Source organism: Salmo salar, chromosome 09 (assembly GCF_965601325.2).
Source record: "Salmo salar chromosome 09, fSalSal1, whole genome shotgun sequence".
Taxonomy (NCBI): domain Eukaryota; kingdom Metazoa; phylum Chordata; class Actinopteri; order Salmoniformes; family Salmonidae; genus Salmo; species Salmo salar.
The window spans coordinates 6,625,313-6,640,443 of NC_138299.1; the positions used below are offsets into that span (position 1 = coordinate 6,625,313).

The 15,131-nt window shown below is 41.5% G+C and overlaps 1 protein-coding gene across 1 annotated transcript in view; it reads left to right on the plus strand.

Moving 5' to 3' along the window:
* eprs1 (glutamyl-prolyl-tRNA synthetase 1) overlaps nt 1–15,131 on the plus strand; it is an 89,890-nt gene that overhangs the window by 67,544 nt on the left and 7,215 nt on the right. The window contains exons 22-25 of the mRNA XM_014209991.3: nt 7–263; nt 9,743–9,794; nt 14,310–14,519; nt 14,863–14,935. Of these exons, the coding sequence (XP_014065466.3) occupies nt 7–263; nt 9,743–9,794; nt 14,310–14,519; nt 14,863–14,935 (592 nt within the window). The remainder of the gene's footprint in view (nt 1–6; nt 264–9,742; nt 9,795–14,309; nt 14,520–14,862; nt 14,936–15,131) is intronic.

Here is a 15,131-nt window from a genome sequence, read left to right on the forward strand (position 1 = left end):
CACCAGGACCAGGTGGACTGTGCCGTGAAGCAGCTGCTGGCCCTGAAGACTCAGTACAAGGCCCTCACCGGAGAGGACTACAAACTTGTGGCTGCCGCTGGAGCCTCGAGCAGAGAGGACAAGAACCGCAAGGACCGAGAGAACAAGTCTGAGAAACAGGCAGGAGGAGGAGGGAAGAAGCAGCCAAAGGGAGAAAAGGGCAAGGAGGCCTCGTTGGGAGGCACAGGGGGAGGAGGAGATGGTGGTCCCAAGAAACAGACAAGGTGAGAGAGCGGGATGGATGGAAGGGCACAGGGATGGATGAATAGAAATCTTTGGTACTTTAATGGAGTGAAGATTTGAAGATAGCAGGATAAATGGCAGAGATGAGAGAGAGAGTAGTGTTGAACATGGGGGGTGTACTGCTGAATGGATGTGGTCCTGTATGGTCAGTTGGTAGAACTTGGGGCTTGCAACGTCAGTGTAGTGGGTTCGATTCCTGCTGAGGTCACCAGTAAGAAAATGTATGGCAGCAAACATAATATTCTTACCTGTATGGTTTGACCTGCTGCGCATTAAGCTCAACACATTGCTCCTATAATTGTTATCGCACACAGTGGAATACCGTCAGGGCCTTCAAAGCATTCAGAGGAGGCCTAATAATATTTTAAATGAAAATTGCGTTAAGTTATTGAAAATTACTTGTGAAAATTCATTGCTTTGTCTGATGGGGAAGGGAAAAATTAAAAGTGGAATAGGTATTCAATAAGGATCTGGGGAGAAGGCAGAATTTTTTTTTTTTTTTTTAATTATATTATATATTTTTTAATTCCCACGGCTTCCGGACCCTTCTAGCTAGCAGGCTTTGATAAACGTCACCACTGTATTAAATCAGCCAGGAGTTGTTGCTGAATTTCTGCAGTTTTCTGTATAGCTAGCTGAAAAAAAGGTACACTATTGTAGAAAGCTTCTCTTGGATTTAAAAGCAAAGAACGGAACATCTTATGATTGACAATTTAGCTGGACCGGATGATACATTTATGGTGAGTGTTCTCACTGTTCCATATAGATGAGTTTGATTAATCAATTAGTCAACTGAGGGCAATTAGGTAATTGAACATTTGGTCATCGAAAACCAATTTAAGTGATTTTCTATTGCTGGACACTGGACAGAGATGACTCTGATTCAAAATATGTCTGGCTTCTGCCCCAGCAATAGACAAGTAAACGTACAGTACCAGTCAAGTTTGGACATTCAAGGGTTTTTATTTTTACTATTTTATACATTGTAGAATAATAGTGAAGACATCAAAACTATAAAATAACACATGGGATCATATAGTAACGAAAAAGTGTTAAACAAATCTAAATATTTAAGATACTTCAAATTAGCCGCCACCCTTTGCCTTGATGACAGCTTTGCGCCCTCTTGGCCTTCTCTCAACCAGCATCATGAGGTAGTCACCTGGAATGCATTTCAATTAACAGGTGTGCCTTGTTAATAGTTCATTTGTGGAATTTCTTTCCTTCATGCGTTTGAGCCAATCAGTTGTTACGACAAGGTAGGGGCTGTATACAGAAGTTATCCCTATTTGGTAAAAGACCAAAGACCATATTATGGCAAGAACAGCTCAAATAAGCAAAGATGAACGACAGGCCATCATTACTTTAAGAAATGAATGTCAGTCAATCCGGGAAATGTCAAGAACTTTGTACGTTTCTTCAAGTGCAGTCTTAAAAACCATAAAGTGCAATGATGGAACTGGCTCTCATGAGGACCGCCACAGGAATGGAAGACCCAGAGTTACCTCTGCTGCAGAGGATAAGTTCATTGGAGTTACCAGCCTCAGAAATTGCAGCCTAAATACATTTTTGATAGTTCCATTAACAGACATCTCAACATCAACTGTTTAGAGGAGACTGCACGAATCAGGCCTTCATGGTTGAATTGCTGCCAAGAAACCACTACTAAAGGACACCAATAATAATAAGAGACTTGCTTGGGTCAAGAAACATGAGCAGTGGATATTAGACTGTCTATGGAAATCTGTCCTTTGGTCTGATGAGTCCAAATTTTGGATTTTTGGTTCCAACCGCCGTGTCTTTGTGAGACGCAGAGTAGATGAACGGATGATCTCTGCATGTGTAGTGGAGGAGGTGGTGTGGGGGTGCTTTGCTTGTGACACTGTCTGTGATTTATTTACAATCCAAGGCACACTTAACCAGCATGGCTACCACTGCATTCTGCAGTTATACGCCATTTCATCTGGTTTGTGCTTAGTGGGACTGTCATTGGCTTTTCAACAAGACAATGACCCAACACACCTCCAGACTGTAAGGGCTCTTTGACCAAGAAGGAGAGTGATGGAGTGCTGCATCAGATGACCTGGCCTCCACAATCGCCCGACCTCAACCAAATTGAGACAGTTTGGGATGAGTTGGACAGTAGAGTGAAGGAAAAGCAGCCAACAAGTGCTCAGCATACACTACCATTCAAGAGTTTGGGGTCACTTAGAAATGTCCTTGTTTTTGAAAGAAAAGCAACATTTTTTTGTCCATTTAAAATAACATCAAATTGATCAGAAATACAGTGTAGACATTGTTAATGTTGTAAATGACTATTTTTAGTGGCATATTTAATGGAATATATACATAGGCGTACAGGGGCCCATTATCAGCAACCATCATTCCTGTGAGGATTTTATCATTTTAAAAGGCTAATTGATCTTTAGAAAACCCTTTTGCAATTATGTTAGCACAGTTGAAAAGTGTTCTGATTAACTTCTTGGGGCTATGTGGGACGCTAGCGTGCCACCCGTGGGTGCACCCTATCAACAGCAGGTGCATTTCAAGAGCGGCAAATTTGAAACCAAATAAATGTCAAAATTCAAATTTTTCAAACATACAACTATCTTACACCCTTTGAAAGATAAACATCTCCTTAATCTAACCACGTTGTTCGATTTCAAAAAGGTTTTACGGCGAAAGCATAAAGTTAGATTATGTTAGGAGAGTACATTGACAATAGCTGTGTGTAATGTTTTGTCAATTCAAAGCCAGGCGTCACTAAAACCAGCTAAAATGATGCACTAACCTTTTACAATCTCCATCAGATGACACTCCTAGGACATTATGTTAGACAATGCATGCATTTTTAGTTCTATCAAGTTCATATTTATATCCAAAAACAGCGTTTTACTATGGCATTGATGTTGAGGAAATCGTTTCCCTCCAATAACCGGCAGTCAAGTCAGCACCACAAATTAAATAATTAAAATTAGAAAACATTGGTAAAATATTATATTGTCATTTAAAGAATTATAGATTTACATCTCTTGAACGCAATCAACTTGCCAGATTTAAAAATAACCTTACTGGGAAATCACACTTTGCAATAATCTGAGCACTGCGCCCAGAAAAATATGCTTTGCTATACAGACAAACGGCCATGTTGGAGAGATCTAAAATCGAAAATACTATGTAAATAATCCATTACCTTTGATTCTCTTCATCAGATGTCACTTCCCGGAATCCCAGCTCCATAACGAATGTAGTTTTGTTCAAAAAAGCTCATCATTTATATCCAAAAAGATCCATGTTGTTAGCACATGATCTAAGCCAGCCGGACTTCTCGTCATGAACGAGGGGAAAAAATATATTTACGTTCGTTCAAACATGTCAAACGTTGTATAGCATAAATCATTAGTGCCTTTTTTAACCAGAATATGAATAATATTCAAGGTGGACGAATGCATTCTCTTTTATAACGTATTGGAACGAGGGTACCCAACATGAACTCGCGCGCCAGAGTCTAATCAGCCATCACCGTTCCATGGCTCTTGTTCGGTCAGATCTCACAGTAAAAGACTCAAAACACTTTGTAAAGGCTGGTGACATCTAGTGGAAGCAATAGGAAGTGCCAAAACATTAATCAACCCCTGTGTGTTTCAATGGCATAGGCTTAAAGGTAATTCAACACATCAGGTATCCACTTCCTGTCAGAAAATGTCTCAGGGTTTTGCCTGCCAAATGAGTTCTGTTATACTCACAGACACCATTCAAACAGTTTTAGAAACTTTAGGGTGTTTTCTATCCATATATAATAAGTATATGCATATTCTAGTTACTGGGTAGGATTAGTAACCAGATTAAATCGGGCACGTTTTTTTATCCAGCCGTGAAAATACTGCCCCCTAGCCCCAACAGGTTTAAAGAAGCAATAAAACTGTCTTTAGACTAGTTGAGTATCTGGAGCATCAGCATTTATGGGTTCGATTACAGGCTCAAAATGGACAGAAACAGACCTTTCTTCTCAAACTTGTCAGTCTATTCTTGTTCTGGGAAATGAAGGCTGTTCCATGCGATAAATTGCCAAGAAACTGAAGATCTCTTACAACGGCAGAGTTCCTCTGTCCAGTGTCTGTGTTCCTTTGCCAGAGCTGCAAAGAAAAAGCCATATCTTGACTGACCAATAAAAATAAAAAATTAAGATGGGCAAAAGAATACAGACAGAGGAACTCTGCCTAGAAGGCCAGCATCCCGGAGTCGCCTCTTCACTGTTGATGTTGAGACTGGTGTTTTGCAGGTACTATTTAATGAAGCTGCCAGTTCAGGACTTGTGAGGTGCCTGTTTCTCAAACTAGACACTCTAATGTACTTGTCCTCTTGCTCAATTGTGCACCGGGGCCTTCCACTCCTCTTTCTATTCTGGTTAGAGCCAGTTTGCTGCCGTTTCCAGCTACAATAGTAATTTACAACATTAGCAATGTCTACACTGATAAATTGTATGTTATTTTAATGGACAAAAATGGGCTTTTCTTTCTAAAACAAGGGAATTTCTAAGTGACCCCAAACTTTTGAGAGGTAGTGTATGTGGGAACTCCTTCAAGACTGTTGGAAAAGCATTCCAGGTGAAGCTGGTTGAGAGAATTCCAAGTGTGTGCACAGCTGTCAAGGCAAAGGGTAGCTATTTGAAGAATCTAAAATTGTTTAACACTTTTTTTGGTTACTACATGATTCCATATGTGTTATTTCATAGTTTTGATTTGATGTCTACACTGTTATTCTACAATGTAGAACATTTCAAAAATAAAGTAAAACCCTTGAATGAGTAGGTGTGTTGCCAAGAAAACTCAAATGTATTAGTTTAAAACTAACTTTGAGTAATCGATTACACTCCCCTAGCAAACAAACTAATCGATTCTGAAAAACGTCCGTTGAACTCATCACTGATGTTCTGTGTTTTAAATTTGAGTTAAGTTACCTAGCTAAAAGTTTGGCCTTCAACCTTGTTGTTGCTGTTAATTGACTACAGCTCAGTGTTCAACACCATAGTGCCCACAAAGCTTATCACTAAGCTAAGGACCCTGGTACTAAATACCTCCCTCTGCACCTGGGTCCTGGACTTCCTGATGGGCGGCCCCCAGGTGGTAAGGGTAGGCAATAACATAACTGCCACGCTGATCCTTAACACGGGAACCCCTCAGGGGTGCGTGCTTAGTCCCCTCCTGTACTCCCTATTCACCCACGACCGTGTGGCCAAGCACGACTCCAAAACCAAGTTTGCTGAAGACACAACAGTGGTAGGCCTGATCCCGACAACGATGAGACAGCCTATAGGGAGGAGGTAAGATTCTTGGCAATGTGGTGCCAGGACAACAACCTCAAGACAAAGGAGCTGATCCTGGACTACAGGAAAAGGAGGGCCGATCACGCCCCCATTCACGTTGAAGGGGCTGTAGTGGAGCAGGTTGAGAGTTTCAAGTTCCTTGGTGTCCACATCACCAACAAACTATCATGGTCAAAACACACCAAGTCAGAGGGCACGACAACACCTTTTCCCTCTCAGGAGACTGAAAAGATTTGGCATGGGTCCCCAGATCCTCAAAAAGTTATACAGCTGCACCATCGAGAGCATCTTGACCGGTTGCATCACCGCCTGGTATGGCAGCTGCTCGGCATCTGACCGTAAGGCGCTACAGAGGGTAATGCGTACGGCCCAGTACACCACTGGGGCCAAGCTTCCTGCCATCCAGGACCTATAGACTACTAACTACACTGCTGCTACTCGCTGTTTATTATCATCTATGCATAGTTACTTTTACCCCTACCTACATGTACAAATTACCTCGACTAACTTGTAACCCCACACATTGACTCAGTACCGTTACCCCATGTATATAGCCTCGTTATTGTAACTTTCTATTACATGTTTTACTTTAGTTTATTTATTAAATATTTTCTTAGCTATACTTCTTGTACTGCATTGTTGGTTAACCTCTTGGGGCTAGGTGGGACGCTAGCGTGCCACCTGTGGTGCACTCCATCAACAGCAGGTGCATTTCAAGAGCGGCAAATTTGAATCCAAATAAATGTCAAAATTCAAATTTTTCAAAAATACAACTATGTTACACCATTTGAAAGATAAACATCTCCTTAATCTAACCACGTTTTACGATTTCAAAAAGGTTTTACGGCGAAAGCATAAATTTAGAGTATGTTAGGACAGTACATTTACAAGAGTTGTGTGTAATGTTTTGTCAAGTCAAAGACAGGGTCACCAAAACCATAAAACCAGCTAAAATGATACACTAACCTTTTACAATCTCCATCAGATGACACTCCTAGGACATTATGTTAGACAATGCATGCATTTTTAGTTCTATCAAGTTCATATTTATATACAAAAACAGCGTTTTACTATGGCATTGATGTTGAGGAAATCGTTTCCCTCCAATAACCGGCAGTCAAGTCAGCGTCAGAAATTAAATAATTAAAATTAGAAAACATTGGTAAAATATTATATTGTCATTTAAAGAATTATAGATTTACATCTTTTGAACGCAATCAACTTGCCAGATTTAAAAATAACCTTACTGGGAAATCACACTTTGCAATAATCTGAGCACTGTGCCCAGAAAAATACGCGTTGCGATACAGACTAGACGTCATGTTGGGGAGATCTAAAATCGAAAATACTATGTAAATAATCCATTACCTTTGATTCTCTTCATCAGATGTCACTTCCAGGTATCACAGGTCCATAACGAATGTAGTTTTGTTCAAAAAAGCTCATCATTTATGTCCAAAAATCTCCGTCTCGTTAGCACATGATGTAAGCCAGCCGGACTTCTCGTCATGAACGAGGGGAAAAAATATATTTCCGTTCGTTCAAACATGTCAAACGTTGTATAGCATAAATCATTAGGGCCTTTTTTAACCAGAACATGAATAATATTCAAGGTGGACGAATGCATAGCCTTTTATAACGTATTGGAACGAGGGTACCCAACATGAAGTAGCGCGCCAGGTGTCTAATGGGACATCACCGTTCCATGGCTCTTGTTCGGTCAGATCTCCCTCCAGAAGACTCAAAACACTTTGTAAAGGCTGGTGACATCTAGTGGAAGCAATAGGAAGTGCCAAAATATTCCTAAACCCCTGTGTTTTTCAATGGGAGAGGTTTAAAGTCAATACAACACATCAGGTATCCACTTCCTGTCAGAAAATGTCTCAGGGTTTTGCCTGCCAAATGAGTTCTGTTATACTCACAGACACCATTCAAACAGTTTTGGAAACTTTAGAGTGTTTTCTATCCATATATAATAAGTATATGCATATTCTAGTTACTGGGTAGGATTAGTAACCAGATTAAATCGGGTACATTTTTTTTATCCAGACGTGCAAATGCTGCCCCCTAGACCCAACAGGTTAAGGGCTTGTAAGTAAGCATTTCACGGTAAGGTCTACACCTGTTGTATTTGGCGCATGTGACAAATAAAATGGTTTGATTTGAGCTGTGCGATATGGAGTTGTGCCAGAGAGGGCTTTGGCTGTGTAATTGTCATGAATTACATAGGCTATTTGGCATGATGATTAACTTAGGAGCCATGCTTCTGAAGGCCAAGGCCCAATAGGCACAGTCCACTACTGATCACACAACGTAAGCCAAATGCAAAAAAGCACAGATCAGAAATAAGACTTTAAACTCACTATAATCTGCACTGTGATTTAATTGGAAAATGTACTTAAACATTGTAGGTTCTAAGGAGCAGATTTTTTAACCTGGGTTAAGTAAACTCAACAATGCAAGGCATTGGATAACATGCCTTCCCATCGATTTCACATTTATTGGTTATTTTGCTAATTTCTCACTGCCATTTGCTCATGCAAAATGTCACCCTAATGATGTACAGTATCTCACAAAAGTGAGTACACCCCTCACATTTTTGTAAATATTTGAGTATATCTTTTCATGTGACAACACTGAAGAAATGACACTTTGCTACAATGTAAAGTAGTGAGTGTACAGCTTGTATAACAGTGTACATTTGCTGTCCCCTCAAAATAAAACAACACACAGCCATTAATGTCTAAACCGCTAGCAACAAAAGTGAGTACACCCCTAAGTGAAAATGTCCCAATTAGCCATTTTCCCTCCCCGGTGTCATGTGACTCGTTCGTGTTACAAGGTCTCAGGTGTGAATGGGGAGCAGGTGTGTTAAATTTGGTGTCATCGCTCTCACACTCCCTCATACTGACTGGTCACTGGAAGTTCAACATGGCACCTCATGGCAAAGAACTCTGAGGATCTGAAAAAAATAATAGTTGCTCTACGTAAAGATGGCCTGGGCTATAAGAAGATTGCCAAGACCCTGAAACTGAGCTGCAGCACGGTGGCCAAGACCATACAGCGGTTTAACAGGACAGGTTCCACTCAGAACAGGCCTCGCCATGGTCGACCAAAGAAGTTGAGTGCACGTGCTCAGCGTCATATCCAGAGGTTGTCTTTGGGAAATAGACGTATGAGTGCTGCCAGCATTGCTGCAGAGGTTGAAGGGGTGGAGCCTGTCAGTGCTCAGACCATACGCCGCACACTGCATCAAATTGGTCTGCATGGCTGTCGTCCCAGAAGGAAGCCTCTTCTAAAGATGATGCACAAGAAAGCCCGCAAACAGTTTGCTGAAGACAAGCAGACTAAGGACATGGATTACTGGAACCATGTCCTGTGGTCTGATGAGACCAAGATAAACTTATTTGGTTCAGATGGTGTCAAGCGTGTGTGGCGGCAACCAGGTGAGGAGTACAAAGACAAGTGTGTCTTGCCTACAGTCAAGCATGGTGGTGGGAGTGTCATGGTCTGGGGCTGCATGAGTGCTGCCGTCACTGGGGAGCTACAGTTCATTGAGGGAACCATGACTGCCAACGTACTGTGACATATTGAAGCAGAGCATGATCCCCTCTCTTCAGAGACTGGGCCGCAGGGCAGTATTCCAACATGATAACGACCCCAAACACACCTCCAAGACGACCACTGCCTTGCTAAAGAAGCTGAGGGTAAAGGTGATGGACTGGCCAAGCATGTCTCCAGACCTAAACCCTATTGAGCATCTGTGGGGCATCCTCAAACAGAAGGTGGAGGAGTGCAAGGTCTCTAACATCCACCAGCTCCGTGATGTCGTCATGGAGGAGTGGAAGAGGACTCACAAAATATTGACACTTTGGGCCCAATTTGGATATTTTCACTTAGGGGTGTACTCACTTTTATTGCCAGCGGTTTAGACATTAATGGCTGTGTGTTGTGTTATTTTGAGGGGACAGCAAATGTACACTGTTATACAAGCTGTACACTCACTACTTTACATTGTAGCAAAGTGTCATTTCTTCAGTGTTGTCACATGAAAAGATATACTCAAATATTTACAAAAATGTGAGGGGTGTACTCACTTTTGTGAGATACTGGATGTGTCTTTTCCTAATTCAGACTGGGGCTGGAGGCTAAGAAGGAGGAGAACCTAGCTGATTGGTACTCTCAGGTGAGTGTGTGTGTACTGTACATACAGTGCCTTCAGATAGTATTCTCATCCCTTAAACCTTTCCATATTTTGTGGTTACAAAGTGGGATTAAAATGGATTGATTTGTCATTTTCTGTCAATAATCTACACAAAATCTCTGTCAATGTGGAAGAAAAAATCAAGTTAGAATCACCATTGGCAGCAATTACAGCTGTGATCATTAGTCTTTTCACACCTGGATTGTGCATCATTTGCCCAGTTTTCTTTAAAAAAATGATTTGAGCTCTGTCACCATTGGTTTTTGATTATTGCTAGACAACCATTTTCAGGTCTTGCCATAGATTTTCAAGCAGATTTAAGTTAGAACTGTAACTCGGCCACTCAGGAACATTCACTGTCTTCTTCAACTCCAGTGTAGATTTGGCCTTGTGTTTTAAGTTATTGTCCTGCTGAAAGGTGAATTCTTCTCCCAACGTCTGGTGGAAAGCAGTCTGAACCAGGTGTTCTGCTAGGATTTTTCCTGTGCTTAGCTCCGTTCCGTATCTATTTTATCCTGAAAAATGTCCCAGTTAACGATTACAAGCATACCCATAACATGACGCATCCACCACTATGCTTGAAAATATGGAGAGTAGTACTCAGTAATGTTTTGTATTGGGTTTCCCCAAACATAACATTGAGGACAATCAGGGGAGAAGGTCCTTGATCAGGAAGGTGACCAAACATAACATTGAGGACAAAAATACTGCACATTTTTTGCAGTATTACTTTAGTGCCTTGTTGCAAACAGGATGCATGTTTTGGAATATTTGTATTCTGTACAGGCTTCCTTCTTTTCACTCAGTCATTTAGTTTAGTATTGTGGAGTAACTACAATGTTGATCCATCCTCAGTTTTCTCCTATCACAGACATTAAACTCTGTTATTGTTTTAAAGTCACCATTGTCCTCATCGTGAAATCCCTGAGCAGTTTCCTTACTCTCCGGCAACAAAGTTAGGAAGGACACCTGTGTCTTTGTAGTGACTGGGTGTATTGATATGTATTTATTTCTGATCCAAAGTGTAATTAATGTTAAATTCCTGGTTTAAGTTTCCCTATATTTCTGTTATTACGGTGCTATTACTCTGTTATTAGTGCACCTGCGCGGGTGTCTCACTGTTGCTGGGCCTGAGTGCAATGGCAATGTATTTTGGAAATGCGGTTTAGTAAATGTTGTTAAACTGAAACCTAGTCGTTGTCATAACTTCATCATGCTCAAAGGTATATTCAATGTCTATTTTTATTATTATTATTTAAAAAATGTACCCATCTACAAATACAGTGCATTCGGAAAGTATTCTAACCCCTTGACTTTTTCCACATTTTAAGTTACAGCCTTATTCTAAAATGGATGAAGACTTTTTCCCCCTCATCAATCTACACACAATACCCCATGATGACAAAGCAAAAAAATTTTTTTTAAATGTTTGTACATTTATATAAAAAAAATAAAAATGAAACATCACATTTACAGTATTCAGACCCTTTACTCAGTACTTTGTTGAAACGTCTTTGGCAGCGATTATAGCCTCGAGTCTTCTTGGGTATGATGCTACAACCTTGGCACACCTCTATTTGGGGAGTTTCTCCCATTCTTCTCTGCGGATCCTCTCAAGCTCTGTCAGGTTGGATGGGGAGCGTTGCTGCACAGCTATTTTCAGGTCTCTCCAGAGATGTTCGATCGGGTTCAAGTCCGGGCTCTGGCTCGGCCTCTCCTGCTTTGTCTTGGCTGTGTGCTTAGGGTTCTTTGTCCTGTTAGAAGCTGAACCTTCGCCCCTGTCTGAGGTCCTGATTGCTCTGGAGCAGGTTTTCATCAAGGATCTTGCTGTACTTTGCTCCGTTAATCTTTCCCTTGATCCTGACTAGTCTCCCAGTCCCTGCCGCTGAAAAGATCCACACAGCATGACGCTGCCACCACTAGAGGTCGATCAATTATGATTTTTCAACGCCGATACCGATTATTGGAGGACCAAACAAAGCCGATTTAAGTTCCTTGCTCAGAACATGAGAACATATGAAAGCTGGTGGTTCCTTTTAACATGCGTCTTCAATATTCCCAGGTAAGAAGTTTTAGGTTGTAGGAATTATAGGACTATTTCTCTCTGCGATTTGTATTTCATATACCTTTGACTATTGGATGTTCTTATAGGCACTTTAGTATTGCCAGTGTAACAGCATAGCTTCTGTCCCTCTCCTCGCTCTTACCTGGGCTCGAACCAGGAACACATCGACAACATCCACCCTAGAAGCAGCGTTACCCATGCAGAGCAAGGGGAACAACTACTCCAAGTCTCAGAGCGAGTGACGTTTGAAACGCTATTAGCATGCACCCCGCTAACTAGCTAGCCATTTCACATCGGTTATACCAGCCTAATCTCGGGAGTTGATAGGCTTGAAGTCATAAACAGCGCAATGCTTGAAGTATTGCGAAGAGCTGCTGGCAAACGCACGAAAGTGCTGTTTGAATGAATGCCTATGAGCCTGCTGGTGCCTACCATTGCGCAGTCAGACTGCTCTATCAAATCATAGACTTAATTATAACATAATAACACACAGAAATACGAGCCTTAGGTCATTAATATGGTCGAATCCGGAAACGATCATCTCCAAAACAAAACGTTTATTCTTTCAGTGAAATACCGAACCGTTCCGTATTTTATCTAACGAGTGGCATCCATAAGTCTAAATATTCCTGTTACATTGCACAACCTTCAATGTTATGTCATAATTACGTAAAATTCTGGCAAATTAGTTCGCAACGAGCTAGGCGGCCCAAACTGTTGCATATACCCTGACTCTGCGTGCAATGAACGCAAGAGAAGTGACACAATTTCACCTGGTTAAATTGCCTGCTAACCTGGATTTATTTTAGCTAAATATGCCGCTTTAAAAATATATACTTGTGTATTGATTTTTAAGAAAGGCATTGATGTTTATGGTTAGGTACACATTGGAGCAACGACAGTCCTTTTTTGCGAATGCGCACCGCATCGACTATATGCAACGCAGGACATGCTAGATAAACTAGTAATATCATCAACCATGTGTAGTTAACTAGTGATTATGATTGATTGATTGTTTTTTATAAGATAAGTTCAATGCTAGCTAGCAACTTACCTTGGCTTCTTACTGCATTCGCGTAACAGGCAGGCTCCTCATGGAGTGCAATGTAAAGCAGGTGGTTAGAGCGTTGGACTAGTTAACCGTAAGGTTGCATCCCCAAGCTGACAAGGTAAAAATCTGTCGTTCTGCCCCTGAACAAGGCAGTTAACCCACCGTTCCTAGGCCGTCATTGAAAATAAGAATGTGTTCACAACTTTAAAAAAAATAATTGTTATTGTTATGAAAACTTGAAATCAGCCCTAATTAATCGGCCATTACGATTAATCGGTCAACCTCTAGCCACCACCATGCTTCACCGTAGGGATGTTCCAGGTTTCCTCCAGACGTTACGCTTGGCATTCAATCCAAATGGTTATCTTAATTTCATCAGACCAGAGAATCTTGTTTCTCATGGTCTGATAGTCCTTTAGGTGCGTTTTGGCAAACTCCCAAGTGTGCTGTCATGTGCCTTTTTACTGAGGAGTGGCTTCCATCTGGCCACTCTTCCAAAAGGCCTGATTGGTGGAGTGCTGCAGAGATGATTGTCCTTCTTGAAGCTTCTCCCATCTACACAGAGAAACTCTGGAGCTCTGTTAGTGACCATCGGGTTCTTGGTCACCTCCGTGACCCCTGTCCAAGGCTCTTGTCCCCCGATTGTTTTGTTTGGTCAGGCGGCCAGCTCTAGGAAAAGATTTGGTGGTTGCAAACTTCTTCCATTTAAGAATGATGGAGGCCACTGTGTTCTTGGGGAACTTCAATGCTACAGAAATGTTTTGGTTCCATTCCCCAGATCTGTCTTGACACAATCCTGACTCAATGCTCTCCAGACAATTCCTTCGACCTCATGGCTTGGTTTTTGCTCTGACGTGCACGGTCTTGAATCTGTGTTTGAAATTCACTGCTCAACTGAGGGACCCAACAGATCATTTTATGTGTGGGGTACAGAGATGAGGTAGTTATTCAAAATCTTGTTGAACACTATTATTGCGTCCATGCAACTTATTATGCGACTTGTTAAGCACATTTTTACTCCTGAACTTATTTAGGCTTGCCATAACAAAGGGGTTGAATACTTATTGCCATTTCAGCTTTTCATTTTTTATCCATTTTTTATTTCATTTTTTATTAATTTCTAAAAACTTTATTCCACTTTGACATCATGGGGTATTGTGTGTTTTGCCACTGGCCTACAATCTAAATTTAATCCATTTTAAATTCAGGCTGTAACACAAGAACATTTGGGGGGGAAAATCAAGGCGTGTAAATACTTTCTGAAGGCACTATATGAAAGTGATGTTTTTTGTTTGTTTACCAGTCAATGTTTCCCTTCACGTCCTCACATGCTCGCCATTTACCCTTAACTCTGCCCTCCACCTTCCCTCCTCCTCTCCAGGTGATCACCAAGGCAGAGATGATTGAGTACTATGACGTGAGCGGCTGCTACGTGCTGCGACCCTGGTCCTACTCTATCTGGGAGTCTATCAAGGAGTTCTTTGACCGCGAGATCAAGAAGCTGGGTGTGGAGAACTGCTACTTCCCCATGTTCGTCTCGCAGGCTGCCCTGGAGAAAGAGAAGTCCCACATAGCTGATTTTGCCCCAGAGGTGTGTGTGTGTGGGGGGGTGGTGATCAAATCAAATCAAATGTATTTATATAGCCCTTCTTACATCAGCTGATATCTCAAAGTGCAGTACAGAAACCCAGCCTAAAACCCCAAACAGCAAGCAATGCAGGTGTAGAAGCACGGGGTGATGGGTGTTCCTGACATCTTGTGGTGAGATGTGGTATCAGTGTGTATCGAGCCCTATTGGAAATCCTGGTCCTCGCTTCTCCAGTGATTTGTGTGTGTGAGACCACCATTTTGTCTTTTTGGAATGCTCAAGAAGATCTCCTTTTAAATGATTTGACACATTTGTAGTTAACTGTGTTTGTGTCTTCTGGCCTCAGGTCGCCTGGGTAACACGGTCAGGGAACACTGAGCTTGCCGAGCCCATCGCTGTCCGACCCACTAGCGAAACTGGTAAGAGACACACACCTTCCCACCTTCTGTCAGTCCGTAAGGTAAAACTTGATGCATTGAATTTCCAGATGATTTTCTCTGTCTCAAAAGCTTTATTGTATGGGTGTATATCATGACACAACTGCTATATTTTTATCCATGACGCTCACCACTTCTACCCGGTCTCTCTTTCATACATTTCTAAATGTACTAATTG